This window comes from Branchiostoma belcheri, unplaced genomic scaffold (assembly GCF_001625305.1).
Source record: "Branchiostoma belcheri isolate BF01 breed outbred unplaced genomic scaffold, Haploidv18h27 scaffold201, whole genome shotgun sequence".
NCBI classification, from domain to species: Eukaryota; Metazoa; Chordata; class Leptocardii; order Amphioxiformes; family Branchiostomatidae; genus Branchiostoma; species Branchiostoma belcheri.
Genome location: NW_017803503.1, coordinates 285,601 through 304,257, shown reverse-complemented (window position 1 = coordinate 304,257; position 18,657 = coordinate 285,601). Strand labels below are relative to the sequence as shown.

At 37.2% G+C, this 18,657-nt stretch overlaps 1 protein-coding gene across 1 annotated transcript; it reads left to right on the top strand.

Moving 5' to 3' along the window:
* Positions 1-141: 141 nt before the first annotated feature.
* Positions 142-18,493, top strand: LOC109469396 (X-linked retinitis pigmentosa GTPase regulator-like). Its single transcript, XM_019767901.1, has 18 exons — positions 142-214; positions 2,165-2,290; positions 3,302-3,394; positions 4,189-4,251; positions 4,614-4,769; positions 6,284-6,436; positions 7,132-7,290; positions 8,834-8,992; positions 10,741-10,865; positions 11,567-11,791; positions 12,494-12,677; positions 13,888-13,982; positions 14,349-14,438; positions 14,853-14,927; positions 15,454-15,625; positions 16,083-16,157; positions 16,464-16,816; positions 17,316-18,493. Exons 1-18 carry the CDS (start codon positions 187-189, stop codon positions 17,331-17,333), a joined length of 2,349 nt encoding a protein of 782 aa, XP_019623460.1. The 5' UTR covers positions 142-186; the 3' UTR covers positions 17,334-18,493.
* The last annotated feature ends 164 nt before the right edge of the window (positions 18,494-18,657 follow it).

Sequence of the window (18,657 nt, the reverse complement as noted above, 5' to 3'; positions counted from 1 at the left end):
AATGCAAATATATCAGAATTAATTGGTCCAAAATACGATGTTAAAGCTTTGTACACAGTTATTTAGTTAAAGTTACAAAAATATGGAAAACATGCCTTTTTATAAGTATCTTTCTTTTTGGTGTCATTGACCCCATGCGAATCGGCGTGTCACAAATCACGGGCTGAAATATTTGTACGGAACAAAATGGCGTCCGACGACGACGATGTTCCAGGTGAGTAAATTTGATATTAGAAATTCGATTATTAATCCAACCCCGCAACAATTATCATTGATATACCGCCTCGAAAGTTTCATTCGAGAACCATGAAGTCATGGCTGATGATTTACTAAGGTTACAGACTGGCGGGAAGGGCAAAAGTTGACGCTGACCTGTCGAGCGTTGTCCCAAGCCGCCGGTTGCTATTTGTCAACTACCATAGGTTGCTACGCACGTCCCACCAGCAAGATCAAATATCATAAATAATACCCCGTAAAGCCTGTTTGTTTACGGTCAATAACTACTGTGCCGGCTGACCCATTTAGACCATCTGGATTGCTGCAAAATAATAAAATTTATAACCTTTATCAGATCAATAAAATATGTTGTCGTTTATTTATAATCTACGTAGTAAATCGTCTCGCTTAATTATGCAGATGTTTTACTCTTGGACATGTTTCAGTTTTATGACGTAGAATATTGATATTAATAATTATTAACCTTTGCTTTGATAATTATGCCTTTACTTGACCGTAGACCCTACTCTACACATGAAAAGGTGGATGTTAGTGAGTATAGGTCACAAATTGACATAATGAGAAAATTACCATGATTGACCACAGTTTAACCTTAAAGGCCAACAGATTATTTCAGAGATAATAGAACTGGATTCCAACTGCAAACAGTGACTCAGGAATTTGCAACAGCTGTCTAGTCATGTTTATAAGATTTCAAAAATTTCCAATAAGCTACTTATGTAAATATTGAACGTCCCTATGCCAAGTAGTGTATGTAAATTACTGTTCAAGGTGCAGTTTGTCTATATAAAAGTCAAAGCCAGTTTAGACAATTTATTGCTCTATACAATAAAACTGTTAGTGGTTGCCATAAGAGCTGTTACACAATTTTCCAGCGTCAGAATTTTTTTAGAAACCAAAGTTACTTGTAGTTTCACATTTTCAAAAATGTACATTGAAATGTCTTTACCAAGGCTGGTCTCAGTTAATACTTGTGTAAACAAGCTATTGAAGAAGCCAATGTACAATTATAGCATGCATTGTTGGTGGAATTTCACTTCAATTTGCCTGTCATGTTAATCCTTTCGTTCACGATTTAATCCTATTGTAAATACTACTGAGAACTTTTTACTCCCAGGCCTTGGTCCTTTTTATATGCTAATCATACATTTTCTGTAGGCTCAGGTAATATGATAAGTACATACACATGTGGAAGAAAAGACCTTACAAAAAGAAGAAAACCTTAAGCCAGGGTTTTGGATGACTTGTGATACCTTATACTGAACACACTTGCAGTGTTGGTAGGGTGGGGTTGTCAGTAGACTCAGTACCATTCAACATGCTACTGTAGTGTAGAGTTACAGATCAGGTGAAAGATCTTACTGAAGTGAAGAATTAATGTAGAACAAATTCAACATTTCTTTTTTATACAAGTACCTTCCTTTGGCTCTCTTTGAAACAGAAGTTATTGTCATGTTTCCTACGTACTGCATTGCAGGTGCTGGGAATAATTTGATAATATGCCTAATGACCAAACAATGGCCTGAATACGTGACTAAGCCATATAAGCTATATTGGTATTGTTCATGATTTTGTATGGTTGCTTGCCATCTTAGGTATGTGCAGGTGAAAGACATGGTTCATTGCTTATTGAAGTACATGCACTAAACCACAAATGGCAATCAGACACAACATACTAGTTACCCTGGAGACCATCCAAATAGATAAATAGAAAAGTCACTCCTTACAAGTCATATTTGTGCCCATGTCTCACATTCAGTCATGTCTTTTGGTATACAAATTGTTTTGTTTGTTTGTTTTCAAAGAATTTCTTGATACCTTACAGCATTGCTTTGAATATGATGTAATTTTTCCCCAAAGCTATGATGTATCATGTAGCTTCATACACAGATATTATAACATCTGCCTCTTTTTTTTCTTTACTCAGAAACCGGTGCCATCTTCACATTTGGTAAGAGTAAATTTGCAGAGAACATTTCCAGTAAGTTTTGGATCAGAAATGACCGTATCTGTGCTGTGGCATGTGGGGACGAGCACACAGCGTTAGTCACAGGTAAGCAGTCCATGTCATGCTCAACATCAAAATCATCATTAATGTCACTCATATCTGTTGACGATGCAGGCCACTACTGCTTTCCACTTTATTCTGTCCAGTGTTTGCCTTCTGGCTCCCTTCACTTCAAAATTAAAGGCGTCAGACTCAGAGATGTAAAAAACGTAGTCAGTAAAATCTTCCGTCAGTTTGAAACCTAACTTTAGATTTTAAAAATCGACTTTCTAGTCAAATTGAAGTTGTAATATCATCTCATCTCATATAAATTGTATAGGCTACCTACATCTATGAGGTTGAAGTGCATACAGTTGTAGATTCGTTTGTTTGAATCTCTAATAGGTTTCTATGGATGCCCTGTGCCAAAATATAGAAGCCTGGTAAATATTGTTAATACATGTATATTCGAATTCATGGCTAGTTGATCCAAAAGCCATGTGAAGGTAGAATCATTATGTTGGTTTGGGTTAGCTACAAAAATGTATGTGAGATGTGGTAAATTGAGAGACTACTATTAAAAACAGGCTCAAGTTACTAGTAGATGTTTTTATGTGGCTTTGTTTGTTCACACTGACAAAATGTTGTCTAGAGATCCACTTACAAGTTCAACATTACTGATGTAATGGAGTCATGATAAAGCATAATGATAGTTTCTGCACTGTTTTCTTTTGATAAAAGCAAAGTTGTTGTGATGCTTTTTTTTAGTGTTTTTTGCCTTTCAGTCAAACTATTCTGCTAGAAATACACATAACATGCTTCACAACATGAAGCAAAAAATATAGCTGTTTACTTGTCATTTTGATTCCAATTTTGGGGACAAACCTGATGAATTGATTGATACTGACCACAGATTCCCAATGGCTATCAACATGATGTAATTAATCAAACTACATGATGGTTCCTAGGAGCTGAGTCCACTTCACAAGTCCTCTCAGGGGAAAAATTAGCCTGTTCAGCTTGGATTACATTAAGTGTTTAACTTAAGTGTTGTTGTGGTTTCCCTGTGTTCTGCAGAGAATGGTCGACTGTACACATTCGGTAGTAATGACTGGGGCCAGCTTGGCCTGGGACACACCAAGACTGCTGCCAAGCCCAGCAGTGTCAAGTGTAAGTATTGAGTCAAATATGATTGTCAAAATTTAGCCATGCAATTGTAATATGTGTCTGTTCAGCACTCGAAATTTACTGGGTGTATATGCACCTTAGTGTAGGTAAAATTGGAGCTGTGCAGGTATTTCTGATGTCTACCTGCACCTAACCTGCACTGGTCCATGTACTGGGTATATGCAGGTTAGTGCAGGTAAAATTGGAGCTGTGCAGGTATTTCTGATGTCTACCTGCACCTAACCTGAACTGGTTCATGTACTTAGTAAGTATTGGATTAAACTTTATATATACAAATCTATTTATTTATGAGTCTTCCTAAATTCTGAGTGGTGCAAGTAATTTTCAATGTTGTATACAGAAAAAGGATTTTGAGCCCTGCTGTTATATAACTATAAGATTATAACTATGGCAGCAGATGTGAACAAAGAATGATATGCTTAACATCTGTTATTGGGTCTATTTATACCTGGTGTCCAACTTAGATGATTTAATGTTGTCTGATTATTTTTTTAACATTGTTCTTTGCACTATTGATAGGTTCTGTGGATGACAGATTTAAACATTGTGCATTCAAATGGTTGCACAAACTGGAAAAAAAAAATTAGTACACTATGTTTCACAACTCAAAGTGAAACAAAATTCTTTTCAATTTTCAATAAGACTGGGAGGTTGTCAACAAGGTCTGGAACTGAATAGACCCTCAAAATCTTGTTACCGCTGTAAATTGTATAATTGTATGATAGAACAATGGTTGAAATAGAATTAGATGGACTTTTGTTTTGTTTTGTTTCCAGCCCTTAAGCATGAGAAAGCCAAGCTTGTGGCTTGTGGAAGATCACATACACTTGTAGCTACAGGTGAGCACACCTTGTCTGGGTAAAACACAGACACTATTGTGTACTGTACTTGTGTATCTATAGCAAACTATGGGAGTTTGGGGAATAAACAGTGTGGTATCTACAACTAACAGTGGAAACAAGCATCATATTACATACAAAAAGTCTGCAAGCAAGATTATATTGCATAAACTCAAATGATGTATCAGATATGTGTTGTATAAAACTCACATTTGATTAGTATGTTAGTGAATTGATTGATTGACTAAACAATTATTAGATCAACTTATCACATTGTATTATCTTTCCTTATCTGTAAAAGTCCCTATTTAACCACCATTGAATGCCAATCTAAAACTAGTAAAAGCAATCTTTTCTTTCAGAGGATGGTAAACTGTATGCCTTTGGTAATAATGGAGAATCCCAGCTAGGAGTAAGTGGTATGCAGACATCCCCATCTCCTGTATTGGTAGAGTCCATGACAGCACAAAACATCATTGCACTATCTGCAGGGACAGACCATTCGGCAGCTCTCACAGGTGAGTTTTTTTTTCAAATTAAGATTAAGAAAGGCTGGGTGCAGTTAGAAGTTAGAGAATTGAAAGCATAGTTTTAATACTAAAATTAAATGTAATAATAGTATAATACAGAAAGCGTTGCTCTTTATGTGTTTTTACGAACTTAATGTGTCTCAAATTAGCATGTTTGGAAATGGTTCAATGTTGTTATTGTCCAGCCATGACAACAAAACACTTTGCCACACCCAAACTTGGTATACTTTGTATGAAAACCAAGGACACACCCAACGACTGCTGAACGTCTGAACGTTAAAAATAAACTGCTGTTATAAAGAGTACTGCTAGGGGTCATTATTACACATAACCCATAAATTTTAAATCAAGGTGGGGCCTGCATGGGGTTTAATTGAGGAACTGAAGTTTTTAAGACTAGTGTTTTACGTTAAAAGATTCAATGCGTTTACAACTATGGTATAAATGGAAGTGATTCCTCATTAAATGAATGAAATTAAGGTTTTGTTTGTAGAGTTACAAAATATATATCATTAGATGTGGATATTATGATATATCAAAGTACCTTCTAAGGACAAAACAGTTCTATCTGCAAAGTCAAGTCAAATTGTCCGTATTTTTCTTTTGCTTTGTTAATGTCCAGACTTTGCAAATAATCGACATTCAATTCATTCTGAGCAATAAGTCTCGAGTGATGTACTATTAAATTTTTACTGATATATGCATATTTTATATGATATGGTTCTATAATTAAGGAAGATATGTTTTCTGAAAACCAGTTAATTGAAGGAAGCACAGAATTTTTTCTTTTGTATGCTTGGTTAGAAAATATACCAAGCTGCCAGAAAATGCTGTTGTTACTAACAGAAAACCTAATCAATTCTGACTCACACTACACCCAATGAGGACAATGTTATTAAAATGATAGGATAGCAGATAAATGTCTCTCTTTGTTCCAGCTGTCAAAAGCACTATTGATTTTATCATGTCCTTATTCACGGCTGTGACAATGGGATGGCAACGCCGTCCACACAGACAAATTTGTTATGGATACCAAACAAACCACCTAGATCATGTCTTATCACATGAATCTGGCCAAATACTTGGTCCTGGGATTTGAATCCTGGTCGATAAGGTTTGTTTGCTTGTTTCTCACAACCGGTAAACTTGCCTTTAGGCGTAACACACCAGTTTTGTACAGTAAGTTTGTATAAGCTGCATTAGACCAGACTGTAAGGTTTGAACCTGACTCATTGGGAAGGACCCCTACTCTTTGTGATAAGTGCATTGGGATCTGTGCTCGAGGTGTGGCTCTCCTCAAACACGGAGACCTCCAGTTTTACGTCCAATCCAAGAAGACGTCCCTAACTGAAGATAGGTACTCATTTCCATCCAAGTCGAGTGAGAAAATAGATGTAAAGTGCCTTTACCAAGGGCACAACAGTGGGGTCTGCCAGGGATTCGAACCCAGAACCTTCAGATTCTGAGTCAACAACTCTAACCACAACATCTTGCCACTTTAGGTGACGGTAAGGTGTACGTGTGGGGAGGAGGGAGTGAGGGACAGCTCGGACTAGGCGAGGACACCACAGAGTGCTCAGAACCAACGCTTCTAGACTTCGACTCCAAAGCCATCAGTGTGTCCTGCGGTTATTACCACACGGCAGTCGTCACAGGTAATTTGATTTTAAACATGACGTCAAACAAATAGTATTGCTCATATTCTTAACATTCTTACACGGCTGGCTTTTGCATACCAGGAAAAGCTGGCCAGTATAATGCTATATCTCATCAGATTTTTTAGGCTACAGCAATTGATTTGGAAGCTTATATGGGCTTTAAAATAAGTCCTTAGCAGACTAGATTAATGATTTATCCCCCTGTGAGTGGCATCCGTTTTACAGAATATATTTTGATTTTGATGAGTTTTTTTGATGTTGGAAGTTTTACATGTCAGATACCATTCTCAAAGATATACCTGACTTCATTTAAACATTATATTCCAAGCTAATTTTCTATCCAATGCATGTATCGAAAATAAAAATAGCATTTCTTACTCATCATCAGTACAGCTTGGTACTAACAAACTGTGAAAAAAAATAATATGATGTGTATTTTGTATTTCTAACATCCATGTAGAATCCAGGAATTAAAAAAAAATCAGGAAAAGATTAGAAGATACAAAATCAGGATACAAAAGATTGGAAAATCAGGATACAAAAGATATAGGAGAGCAATCTGTTTTGCATAATACCTTGCTGTAACAGTTGATCTTTTGTGCTAAGCAGCTTCCTAATGTTTAGGGCGTAAGATTATCATTTCATAAGAAACATGATCTGATTGACCCTGTTTGGCTGGTCCTGTCTCCCAGAGGACGGTAACCTGTACACGTTTGGAGAGACAGAATACGGAAAGTTGGGGCTGAACAACTCGGACCTCGACAGCAGCGACACTCCGCAGAAGGTCACAGGGATCAAGGAGAAGGTCAAGTTTGTGGCGTGTGGAGGAGGACACACCACTGCCATAGCAGGTACGTCTGGGGTAGAATGACTGAATGGTGACATGGTTACACCACAGGCTTTGTGTTGAAGAATACAGAAGATCCTCAAGGTATAGATCATGACTGAATACGAGTAAAATTATGTTATGAAATTTACTCAGTGTCACCCATCATAAAGCTTATTATGTATTCATTCACAATGACTTTAAGTTATTATTATTATTTGTGAAATATTCAATGGTTGTAAATAGCTACTAATGGTTAATCTTCAACACGACATCAGGGTATCTTATAACCTGTAACCAAGGAGCAAGTCAGTTTGTCCAAGGAGGTTATAACCTTGGGTGTTAGTTTCCATGTAGTTGTGGTGCGTATAACAATTGATGAAAAAAGAGACACCATTGGCAAATACTCAGTATAAAACAGACATCATCTCACAAGACATTACACAATACACATTTTATTAGGAGTATTTTGTTCTTTGTATCTTCTTTGTTGCATGCATTTTCTTTTCGTTGTAAAATTGGGTCACTCATATCAACATGACGTGTGATTTCACCAGACCGGGGAAAATGTGAAATTCAGTTCAAAGTCTATCTTACAGGTGTTTGTCCTCCCAAGCCTTTTTTTACATGTACATTCAGCTACAGCCACAGTCACGTATGATTCAGATATTGTAAAATATGAAACAGACCAAACTGATGTCAAAATGTATCAAAATCTGATATTTTATATATATTAGTAGTGGGTGTAAAACTGAAAGGCTTATCATATTCATAATTCCCTGCCTCAATATTTCCATAACAATGTCAGCATGCACTTTGTCATCATACAAAAAGATGTTTTATGAGGTTCTGTTTACAGTAATGAAGTATTCAGTCAGCACCATTCAGAGTTGACAGCTCAATAAGATGCCTGCATTGCTTCCCTGGGCGAACGGTAACTATTTACACTGTGTGCCCAGGGTTACAGACAATGGCAGTTACAACCCACAGAGTAGTGACGTACACAAAATACCGGCATACGTAGCCGTCTGGGAACATCTAGATGATGTGGTAGTCTGTGGTATTTGCGAATTTTGCACATATCATAATGATTGTATAATTATTATTGGTTATCATACTCTGTCGGTTTGTAGAAATGATGCATGTTTTAAAATTCAAAACATGTGTTTCCTACTACTACTACTACTACTACTACTTTTTCGTTTGAAAGAATTTCTATTTCAAGCATCACACCAGCTGTTTCTTTCTCCCAACCACTTTTTTTTGTTCGTATGTACGTATTTAGTCATTGTATGTGGATTCTGCACTGTAACAGTTGTTCCACCATTATTGACTTTTCTTGATGTTTTCCGCAGATTTTGATGCAGTCTACACATTTGGGGATGGTGTACTATGTATTTAGTTATTCTGCATTGTAACAGTTGTTTCAGCATTATTGACTTGTCTTGTTTTCTGCAGAGTATAGTGCAGTCTACACATTTTGGGAACCGTGTACTCTGTATTAAATAGTTATTCTGCACTGTAACAGTTGTTCCAGCATTATTGACTTGTCTTGTTGTTTTCCACAGAGTCTGGTGCAGTCTACACATTTGGGAACGGAGCCAGCGGACAGCTAGGCCACGGGAACTCTCTCCTGGAGTCGCCCACCCCTCACAGGGTGGAGAGGTTTCGAGACACTGACTGTAAACACGCCTCGTGTGGGGAGAACTTCACAGCAGTCATCACAGGTTGGTTTGGGGACAGTTAAGAATGGATACTCTGGGGCTTGAAATACTTCTTTCTGCATTGAAAATTACCTGCACCAGGCAAATTTTACCTGTATCACTCAGAATTTAGGAAATATGAATCATACTAAAAACTGTTCAGAAACCATTGCCATTATTTCTTGTACTTAACTCTCTATAGATGGCTACAGTCAGTGCAGCAAACAAAAATCTACATGCACTTACAATTTTTTTGTATATGAACCCTGTACATTTACCAGACTGCAATATAAATAAATAACTGGTGCATGTAAACATCAGAAATACCTGCATGCACAGCTCCAATTTTACGGTGCAATTTTGAGCCCTGTAAGGAGGGGTCCATCTTATCCTTACAAAAAAAATTGCTTCCAGGCTCTTCAAAATCATCGTGAGATGTGGCATATACTACCATAACAGGTGATTTTTGCTGTCTGAGTATAGTCTATTTAAATTAAACGTAATCTCAAAGGAAAATACACGTCAGGTGGACTAATTGGACAAAAAATAACTCAAAATTAAATCCCTAGATCCAGGATTTCCACAAAACCATCTGTCCCTTATATAAAAGACTTCACACACTATTTATATAGCAATACCTCAAGATACAATATCCACCTACACAGTCTGCTTCTTTCATTTCAAGGATTAATTTGTTACCTGGGGTCTCTTTCAAATCTGTTGCTATAGCAGTGTTTGTGCATAGCTTGTTAGCCACAATATCGTATAGCCAGAAATACATCGCTGTACTTGGGATTATATTTCTAACGCCTTTAGGAGTAACGTTGTACAAAGTGGCTGTTTCCAAGGTTATTTTTAAAGTGCTTTCTATCAAGGGGGATCAAGACATTTTATGTTTTCCTTGCTTAGAAGAGGGTACTCAAGTCTGGGTGCAGTAACTGTCACAGTGCTATTTTTCTTTAACCATAGAACACTTGAGTAGCCTGGTTTGCCAACGCAGTCTGTATTAGTTACTTACAGGGTTAGGCAGCAGGGAGAAGGTTAAGTTGTTTGAGGAAAGAGAAATTTGCCCTAAGGGAGGTGCTCATTTCTGCTTAGTGTAGGTATAAGGATTTCTAACAAGAAGGTAGTAGTAGGATTTTTTTTTTCTGTGTAATGAAAATGTACGTAAATTGCTTGTTGTATGACTGTACAATATTAAATGTATTAAATTTTGCTTTTTTGACTTTAGCCATAATCATAAGTGACCTAAAATTACTACCAATCTGTCATGTATTGGTACTGCTATGGTGTTTTTTCCTTCACCCAACAGACTAGAAGGGGTGTCGATTTTCTCCTAATATCCAAAGGCAAATATTCTGTCATGTTTGACACTATTTTCACCATCATAGTTACGGCCTCTACTCCAAGTTTTAGTGTTGTTGGCAATGTCCGTTTCCCAGATATTGGAAAACAAGCAGAAGTATTTGGAGAGACTTTGATTGTAAATGTTAAGTTTACACTATAAACTGTGACAAAAGGTTACCTTCTTCCGACTTGTCTCTAAGAAGATCCTTGAATAAAGCAAGACCTAGATTTGGAGACTTCTTAGTCTCGTAGAGGTTAGGACTAGTGCAGATAGACATCAGATATACCAGTGTACAGCGCCAATTTTACCTGCACTAACCTTTATATGCAGGTGGTATGTTGAGCCCTGTATGCAGTTTTTTCAGAAATTAAGTGCCAACAAGCTTAGATCTATTTTCACTGATTCTGTATCTTTTTGCCTGCAGAAAAAGGCTATCTCTACACATTTGGTGACGGCAGACACGGGAAGTTGGGGCTCGGAGACGAGAGTTTCACCAACCAGTTCAGACCGTTTAAAGTCGCCAGATTCAACAAGTTCCAAGTACAATGGGTAAGAACAGAACAGTAAAATATAAATTGTACAAAATATGCCTTTTGGGGGTATTTTAAGCATTGGGTTGCTAATCCACTGTGTCTAGGGCACGGTATTTAAGGCAGAGCCCAACCCTTTCCTTCCACCGCCTTTTACATTTGTGCCTCCCCAACCAAAGTCAGGTACCAATTTTTACACCTGGGTGGAGTGAGGAAAGTCAAATTGAATGTAAAGACACTGCCTTTCCCAAGAACACAATATCTTGCCAGGAATCAAACCCAAGAACTCTCAATCTTGTGTTTGCTACCCTTAACCACTCAGCCATTTAATGTCACCAAGAATTTAGAAATACGTTTTTTTCAGTGTACTACAATCTTGCAGAATGTCAAAAATTTGTTCTGCAATTTGGAAATACTTCCTGCAAATACATACAAAAATCTGAATCTAAACCCATGGCATATATAATACAAAATTGCATGTAGTGGCAAACATTTTACATGCAACATGAAAAATACATGCAAAATTAATTGGATATAAAGTCAGTAGTAAATACAAAGGCTCTTAAACACCATTGCCTTATTTTTTCAGTCTGCAAGATTGCAAGTTGCTTAATTTTGCAATTATAATAATATTGATAAATGTACCTGCAAAAAGCAGACTGCAGACAGGTATTTCTAACACTATAAGGAATGTGATGTGATTCTATTTCTTGTTCCCAGGTTGCATGTGGCGGTTGCCACATGATGGTGATAGCCTCTCCCAGGCAACAGAATGGGGAGATCAGCAGTGAGAGTTCAGATGAGGACCCGTTGATGGAAAGTATCTCTGGCCAGAAATCACTCAACCTCAGTAAACACAGCTCCGACAACAAAGAGGAAGGGGAGGATTCTCAGACACCGTTACTCGCTTCACTCACGCCCAGGGCAAGAAGAAGACAAATGGACGTATGTTAAAGTATTAAGCTTTCTTAAAACCAATGCTTACTGTATAGTTGCACCATTATTTATGTCATTGGCTCTTGGAAATCTTAAGGTGAAAATACATCATTCGGACATAATAAAAGCAGAGGTCAGAGAGAAAAACTTGTCAATGACTCGATGAGTATGATTATTTGCTTTAGAAAACTGAGTGTACCAATTGAAAGCATAAAGCCGGTCATTTAAGGCTTTGTTTTTGAAATCCATTTTTGTTTTTGAAGTTAAACATATTTGCTTAAAAATATTTGAGAACTAATACTATTAGTAATACATTTGTACATGTAGTACATAAAATTGGTGTGGCCTAAATTATGAAATTATACATATTACATACTTGTCTTAGAGACTTTTACAATTTTATATGTATTATATCAGATTCTTCAGACAGTGGATAATCATGAATTGGATGCTATTACTGTAACAGTGACTTTGAAAACTGAATTTGTAGCCTCTGAGTAACAATGTTGTCATGGCAGTAAGCTAATCAACCATGGTATGAACAGTGAGGTCAACAATTTCTCTCCTTTCAAATATAAGGTCAAGTTACATTGAACTATTATGTGATTATGACAAGAAACCCAGAATCTAAATTTTCAAAAATCCCCATTACATCATAATATTTCTTTTACCAGTGTATCCAATTGACGTGACATAATTTTGTTACTCTAGGGCGGACCGTTACCCCCGTTGAACCGAACGCTGCCCCCCATTGGTTCGGAGGCAGGCAAGCTCCCAGCGCTGAGTAAAACCCTCCCCCCTATGGACGGGGTGGATGGGAAGGCCCTCAAGCCTCTCGACAAACCACTTCTAGCTCCACTTGATAAGCCACTACTCGCTCCACTCTCTGAGAAAGGTGAGACCAGAGTTCTAGCTGGCCTGAAATCTTCTTAATATTGTTTGATGTGACATGTCAAGCAACAAAGGCTTGAGGCATTATGTTTGAGGCACGAAAATCCTATGCTAGGGGTTAGTTAGTTTAAACAAATTTGAAATCCTGTCCCTCTGAAATAACATATCCTGCATTTTGAGGGGCAAATATTTGCTGGTAGACTAAGCTTACTAAAAAAGTTACTTCAATGACATGTCTTTCTATATCTTAAATTGGCAATATTTGTTTGTCAAAGATGACAAATTGGACAAAATTTTTGTCCGTCTTGCGAGATAAAAATTCCATCCAATGGCAGAAAGATGCACGCTGGCTAGAACACTGCAATCCGTGTAACAGGACACAGAAATATACATTTTGTACTATGCAAAGTTTATCCAATTATTATGGGTTCACCACACCACGAAGTGGTGTGGTGAAACCATATTGCTTTTTCTGATGTTTCTTCTCCTTCTTCTCCTGCCATTTTTTAAATGGATTCAGCTTCTTCATTTTAGGGCCCAAGGTCCTGAAATTTGGTATGGAGGTACAGTGGGCAAATACCCCTAGGCGTTTTTTAAATTATTGTGATACAGGCTTTTAGAATGGTTTTATTTGAGTTTTTTGGCTGTGTTATAGCAAATGTATTACTGTGTTAGTCTGCCTTGTTTACCACGTTTTGGGCATGAGTCATCAGAATGGAATGCAGGGCATCAACCAATAGGCATGCAGCTTTCATCTATACTTCTTGCTGATTGGCTGTTGGGATTTAACTTGATTAACACCTGCACAGAAGCATGTCCATACTGACAGTATGTCTGTATTCAAGTGTTTTGGTAGGTATTTCAAGCTTTCCTGCTCCAGCATTGGAATGCCGGGCATGGACGTTTTTTTTTATTTTGAAAATCAACAGTTTGCAGTATGCAATTAAAAATCCTAACCAATAAAGTAGGGAATAGCTATCCAACTGTTGTTTTAGTTGTATTTTACTTCATATTATAGTTATATCAATGTAAATCATTGTTTTCCCTTGTGTTTCCCATTATTTCCCTGCCATGTCGTAAAATGTGGTGAACCCATCGCTGTATTTGCTCCAAAGCAAATATTGGCCTTTCTAGTTTTGTACTGTATTAAACAGTTACAAGTTTTAAAAGATGTGGGTTTGAGGGTTAACACCTTTTGACATATTAAATATTAGGAGAGTCAAAGAAGAAGAAGGATTCAGACTCAGGAGAAGAGTCAGAAAGTGAAGAGACTGAAGATGAGAGTGGGGAAAATTCAGACCTGAATAAGGTAGGTGATTTGGACTACATGTAAATATATTTTCAGTACTTACTTTACAGGGTTGATTTTTCATGTACATGTAGCTTCTGACTGAGAGCTACAGTCTTGAACACCACTCAGTTAGGTGTATGCCACATACTGGGTGGTATATAATCTGAAGCTTGGTGTTAGTAGTAATAGTTTTAGATTCATGATGAAATGCTAGAGCAGGCCTTGAGGTTAACTTGTCCCACCATATCCCTCCTTCTGTACTGTTTTGAACAGCTACTATTCAATGACATCTTTAATACTTAACACGTACATATTGGTTATCATTAGTATGGTGTAGATTTGTCCTGATGTCCAACCTGTTCACCCTGGCACCTGTTGTTGCAGACACATGTGCTGAAGGAAAATCCAGACAATAAGACAAAAACACTGTCTTTAGTAAGACCAGCAGACTTGCCCAAGGCACGTAAGGAAGAGGTAAATGCACCTTGTACACATAAGATTTCTTTAGTAAACCACAGACTTTCTTGTAGGAATTTTTGTTTGCAATCGTACGAGGTCTGTGCCATACATAGACCTTTATAATTTTGCTTTTAGTGAAGCTCTTCCCTACAAGTCATGACATGCAAGTCGCTCCTAAAGTCATAATGGATAAGAAATGTTGCTTTAATGTTATTTTTTCACCACTATCTATTAGTTACTAGTTCCATAGATTGCCATTTTAATCTTGTGCTTTATAGTATTCATAGCTTTAAAAATACAGTTACTGTCACATAATATGTTGCACCTTCTTTGATGGGAAAACTTAAAGTTTGTGATCCTTAGTAATGTCCACAACAGCTTCTTGCCACTGGTTCACCCAATGCTTTACACACTGCTGTTCCTTCACAGAGTGACTCAGAAACAGATTCAGATGAATCTGACGATGACTCAGATGAAAATGACAAGAAACACGCCCCACCAAAGGTGATAGAAGTCACTTCATCATAGATGCTTTTATAAAATACACTTTCTGTACAACTAGTCCTTTTAGACTTGTCATATTTGCTTTCTTTGTTATGGCTTCACCACACCATGAATACATGTTCCAACAGCAAAAGGCATTGGAAGATTCCATTGCTGCATGGGAGTATAGACTGTTGGAACACTTCACATTTTGAAGAGGCCCTGGGGTGATTTAGGAACAATCCATCTTTTTTGGAGGGGGATAGATCTATTTTTGGTATGGGGGATGTGGTGAAGCCATGCTGCATTTGCTCCTGAGCAAATGTCGGCCTTTCTAGTATTGTTGGATGTATTTGTTTTGAGACATTGAATTTAGAGCCTTTCCTTTCCTTTTATCATGTTTATGCAGTGGAAAAAAGGCACTCATGTCCTTGAAGCTTTGCTGCTGTTTAGAATATGCTCTGCAATAAAGTCTGAGTGCCTCCTTGTGTAGTATTAGCTTTAAGTCATGTCTACATTGTTTAAACCTTTTGAAATCGCAATTTAGAAAAAGGGGGAGAAGAAGGCTTCATCTGAGGACAAGAAAAAGGAAGAAAGTGGATCTGCAGAAGACTCTGAAGAAACAGGAGATGACTCTCCAAAGAATAAGGAGCCCTCCACTAAGAAAGAGTCGGAAAGTGAAGGAGACAGTACAGAAAGTGACAAGGAAAAGGACAAAGGTGCTTCTTTATTTCATTTAGTTGTTACCAAAAAGGTTACAGTTACTGTATAGAACTGTGTGAATTTTGTGATATCTATGGTTGATTGGAACATATGTCTATTGGTTTGCAACTTGACTTCTCCCACTATATGTGAAAGATATTTGTAGTTTGTATTGTCTCCTTAATGACATACATATTCTCAAGAAACCTCATAGATGGAATGTTTAAAATTTGGGTCATGTCCTTGGTGCTGAAATGTGACGCGGACATGATGATGGTTTAGCCTGCTAGCGCAGAAAATTTCAAACTGCAGTTCATTATGGTAGTTTGACCAGCAGATTGGCGTTTTTCTATTATATATTATATTACAGTACATGTTTGTAGTACAATCTGTGGGTTCTCCTGTTTAAGCATATTACCATTTAGTTTCAAAGTGACACAGATTTTGATGGCAGTGCCTTCTTATTTTCAACAGAATCTCCTACGAAAGACAAAGACGAAGCAGACGGACCACCTCCCGAAAAACCCGGTTTCTTTGCATCACTGTTTGGTACTCAACCACTCTTTGATTTTCAGTGTTGTCCTTTGTACTAATCTGTGATATTCTCGTGGTATAGTGTGTTTTTTCTTCTTGCATGACTATGGAACTTTCTTACATTACATTTTTCTATGCATGTTTAACATCATACATTTGTATCAACACTTCAGTTATACAATAATTGTAAAATTGATATAATTAGATTACATACTATTTTTGCCTCCATACAAAGATTTTCTTTCTAGTGCAATTCCAAGACTTATGGAATGTCTTGTAATATCAGCACATCCAGCAAGTTCTTGGTTTTTTTTGCCACAGGAAGGAAAAACAAGAAGCCAGAGAAGCCCAAAGATGAACCTAAGAAAACAGAGAAGGAAGAAACAAGTGAAGAAGACAAGGAAGAAGACAAAGATGAAACAGGAGATGAAGATGATAAGAAAGACGATAAGAAAGACAAAAAGAAAGACGATAAGAAAGATAAAAAGAAGGACAAGAAAGGAAAGGACTCAAAATCAGATGAAGATGAAAGTTCAGAAGAGACCAGTAAGTCTGACAATGGTTCTGGGGACAAAGACAAATCAGAGAATGAAGAGTCTAAAGACACAGATGGAAATCAAGCAGGGAAAGACAAGCCAAAAGAGGAGGCCAAGCCACAAACTAAGTCTTCCAAGGTGAGTGTTTCCTTCATAATCTGGATGTAAGACAAGTAATAATGTTTACCGAAGGAAGACATATTGTTTTTGCTCTGTTTCTTCTTCTGTTCCAAACACTGACCTGTCAGTGACCTGAACCAGACCGTCTGTTACCATGATGGTAACTGGTGTTAGGTTACATCATGTTGCAATTTTATAGTAGGAGGGATTTAGACTCCTGTCACCATATATATGACTGTACAATGTATTTGAGTAAGAATTAACAGAGCAGACCATATGCAAAGCTAAACATTATGCATTTGCTTTGAAAATGTTACCTTTCTAGTATATAATAATGTTATTTCAATTGTCATAAATGTCTACCTGATTCCAGTACTAGTATACAGCATGTAGTCAGACAACAAGTGTTTATGATCAGATGACATGTGTTCATTTTTTTTCTTTGGCAAAGAAGCATTGTACAGAACATTGTAACAGAAATGTCTTATTCACAGCTTCATCCTGATATGTTTTCCAGGCCTGCACTATATTATAACACAGGGAAGGCAACTAGGGAACATAGCAGCTTCTCAAGTCAGACAACTTCTCACTGCAGCAGCCATCGCCATCACTTCTCATCATCATCATTCCACTGTCAAGAGATTCTAGGAAATCAAAGTTCTAGTATAGTATAGGACGTCACGCCTTTATATTTGAAACACTTTGGAACTTAACTTGTGCAATAGAGCAGATATATTTTTCGATAGTTTCTAGAACAGAGAAAAAACACATTCCACTTGTTAAATCACACTACACAGTGAGTTGATAGGATTGATAGTTTTGTATGCAGTACTACATGCCGTACACAGTGTAGTATAGGTAAAAAGACTCTGTACTTCAAGTCAGTGCCTGTGCATTGTGGTAATGTCAGGGGTACAATGAATGTATGAGTATATATTAAATGATGCACCATGCACCAGTGACACCATTGCCATAGCACACATTTTTAAGTTACTGGTACAGCATCAAACATTGATACCAGACTGGTACAATCACCCATTTTCCTACCAGATCCTAGCTTCTTTTTTTTCTGGATTTCCAGTAAGAGTTGAAATTAGAACACTGCTGATGTGAAGTTATCAGTGGTGAACAGTGTTAAAATTTTTTTTCAGTGTATGAGGTTTTGGGAGGTACCTGTATAGGTATGGGATTGAGTATAAGAGTACCAGTAGTATGGTCCTCATGTTTTACATTGTAAATCAACAAGAGATCGAATGCAGTCTCACTACAATTAAGACGCCGTCAAAAGTAAGCCGGAGGCAAAATCTCTCCTTGGAGAGTATCACTGCTTTACTTTCAAGCTGTATTGAAGAGAATCGAACCATGTAAAACTGCATGTTGTTATCATAAGTTACATTTGAACACTGCACCCACTTACTTGCCCTAAATGGTACAATGATATGGTTCTAACCAGTGCTTTTGGGGCAATTATAGATTTAGCCATATACATTCAATCATATACAACTGCACCTAAACTCTTACGTTTAAATGTACAATGTAAATGTACATGTATTATTTTCGTTTTAGAATTATTTCGAAGACATCAGGGCAATGGGTTAAAATTCCTAGACAATCAAACAAGACATTAAAACCTCCCTTGAGACCAAAATACAGAAAAACACCCCCCATAAAAACAAAATTCAACAGTGTAACTGTTAAGAGTAAAAGAGAGGGGATGGACTGTTCCTGTGTGCATTGAGTACATGTACCTGCATATCAGTAATCTTTTGGACCATTTCGCCTCCATTAAAATGGATTCTGTTCTCAACATTCCGCTGCAAAATAATTATACATACTGTACATATAATATTTTGTAAATA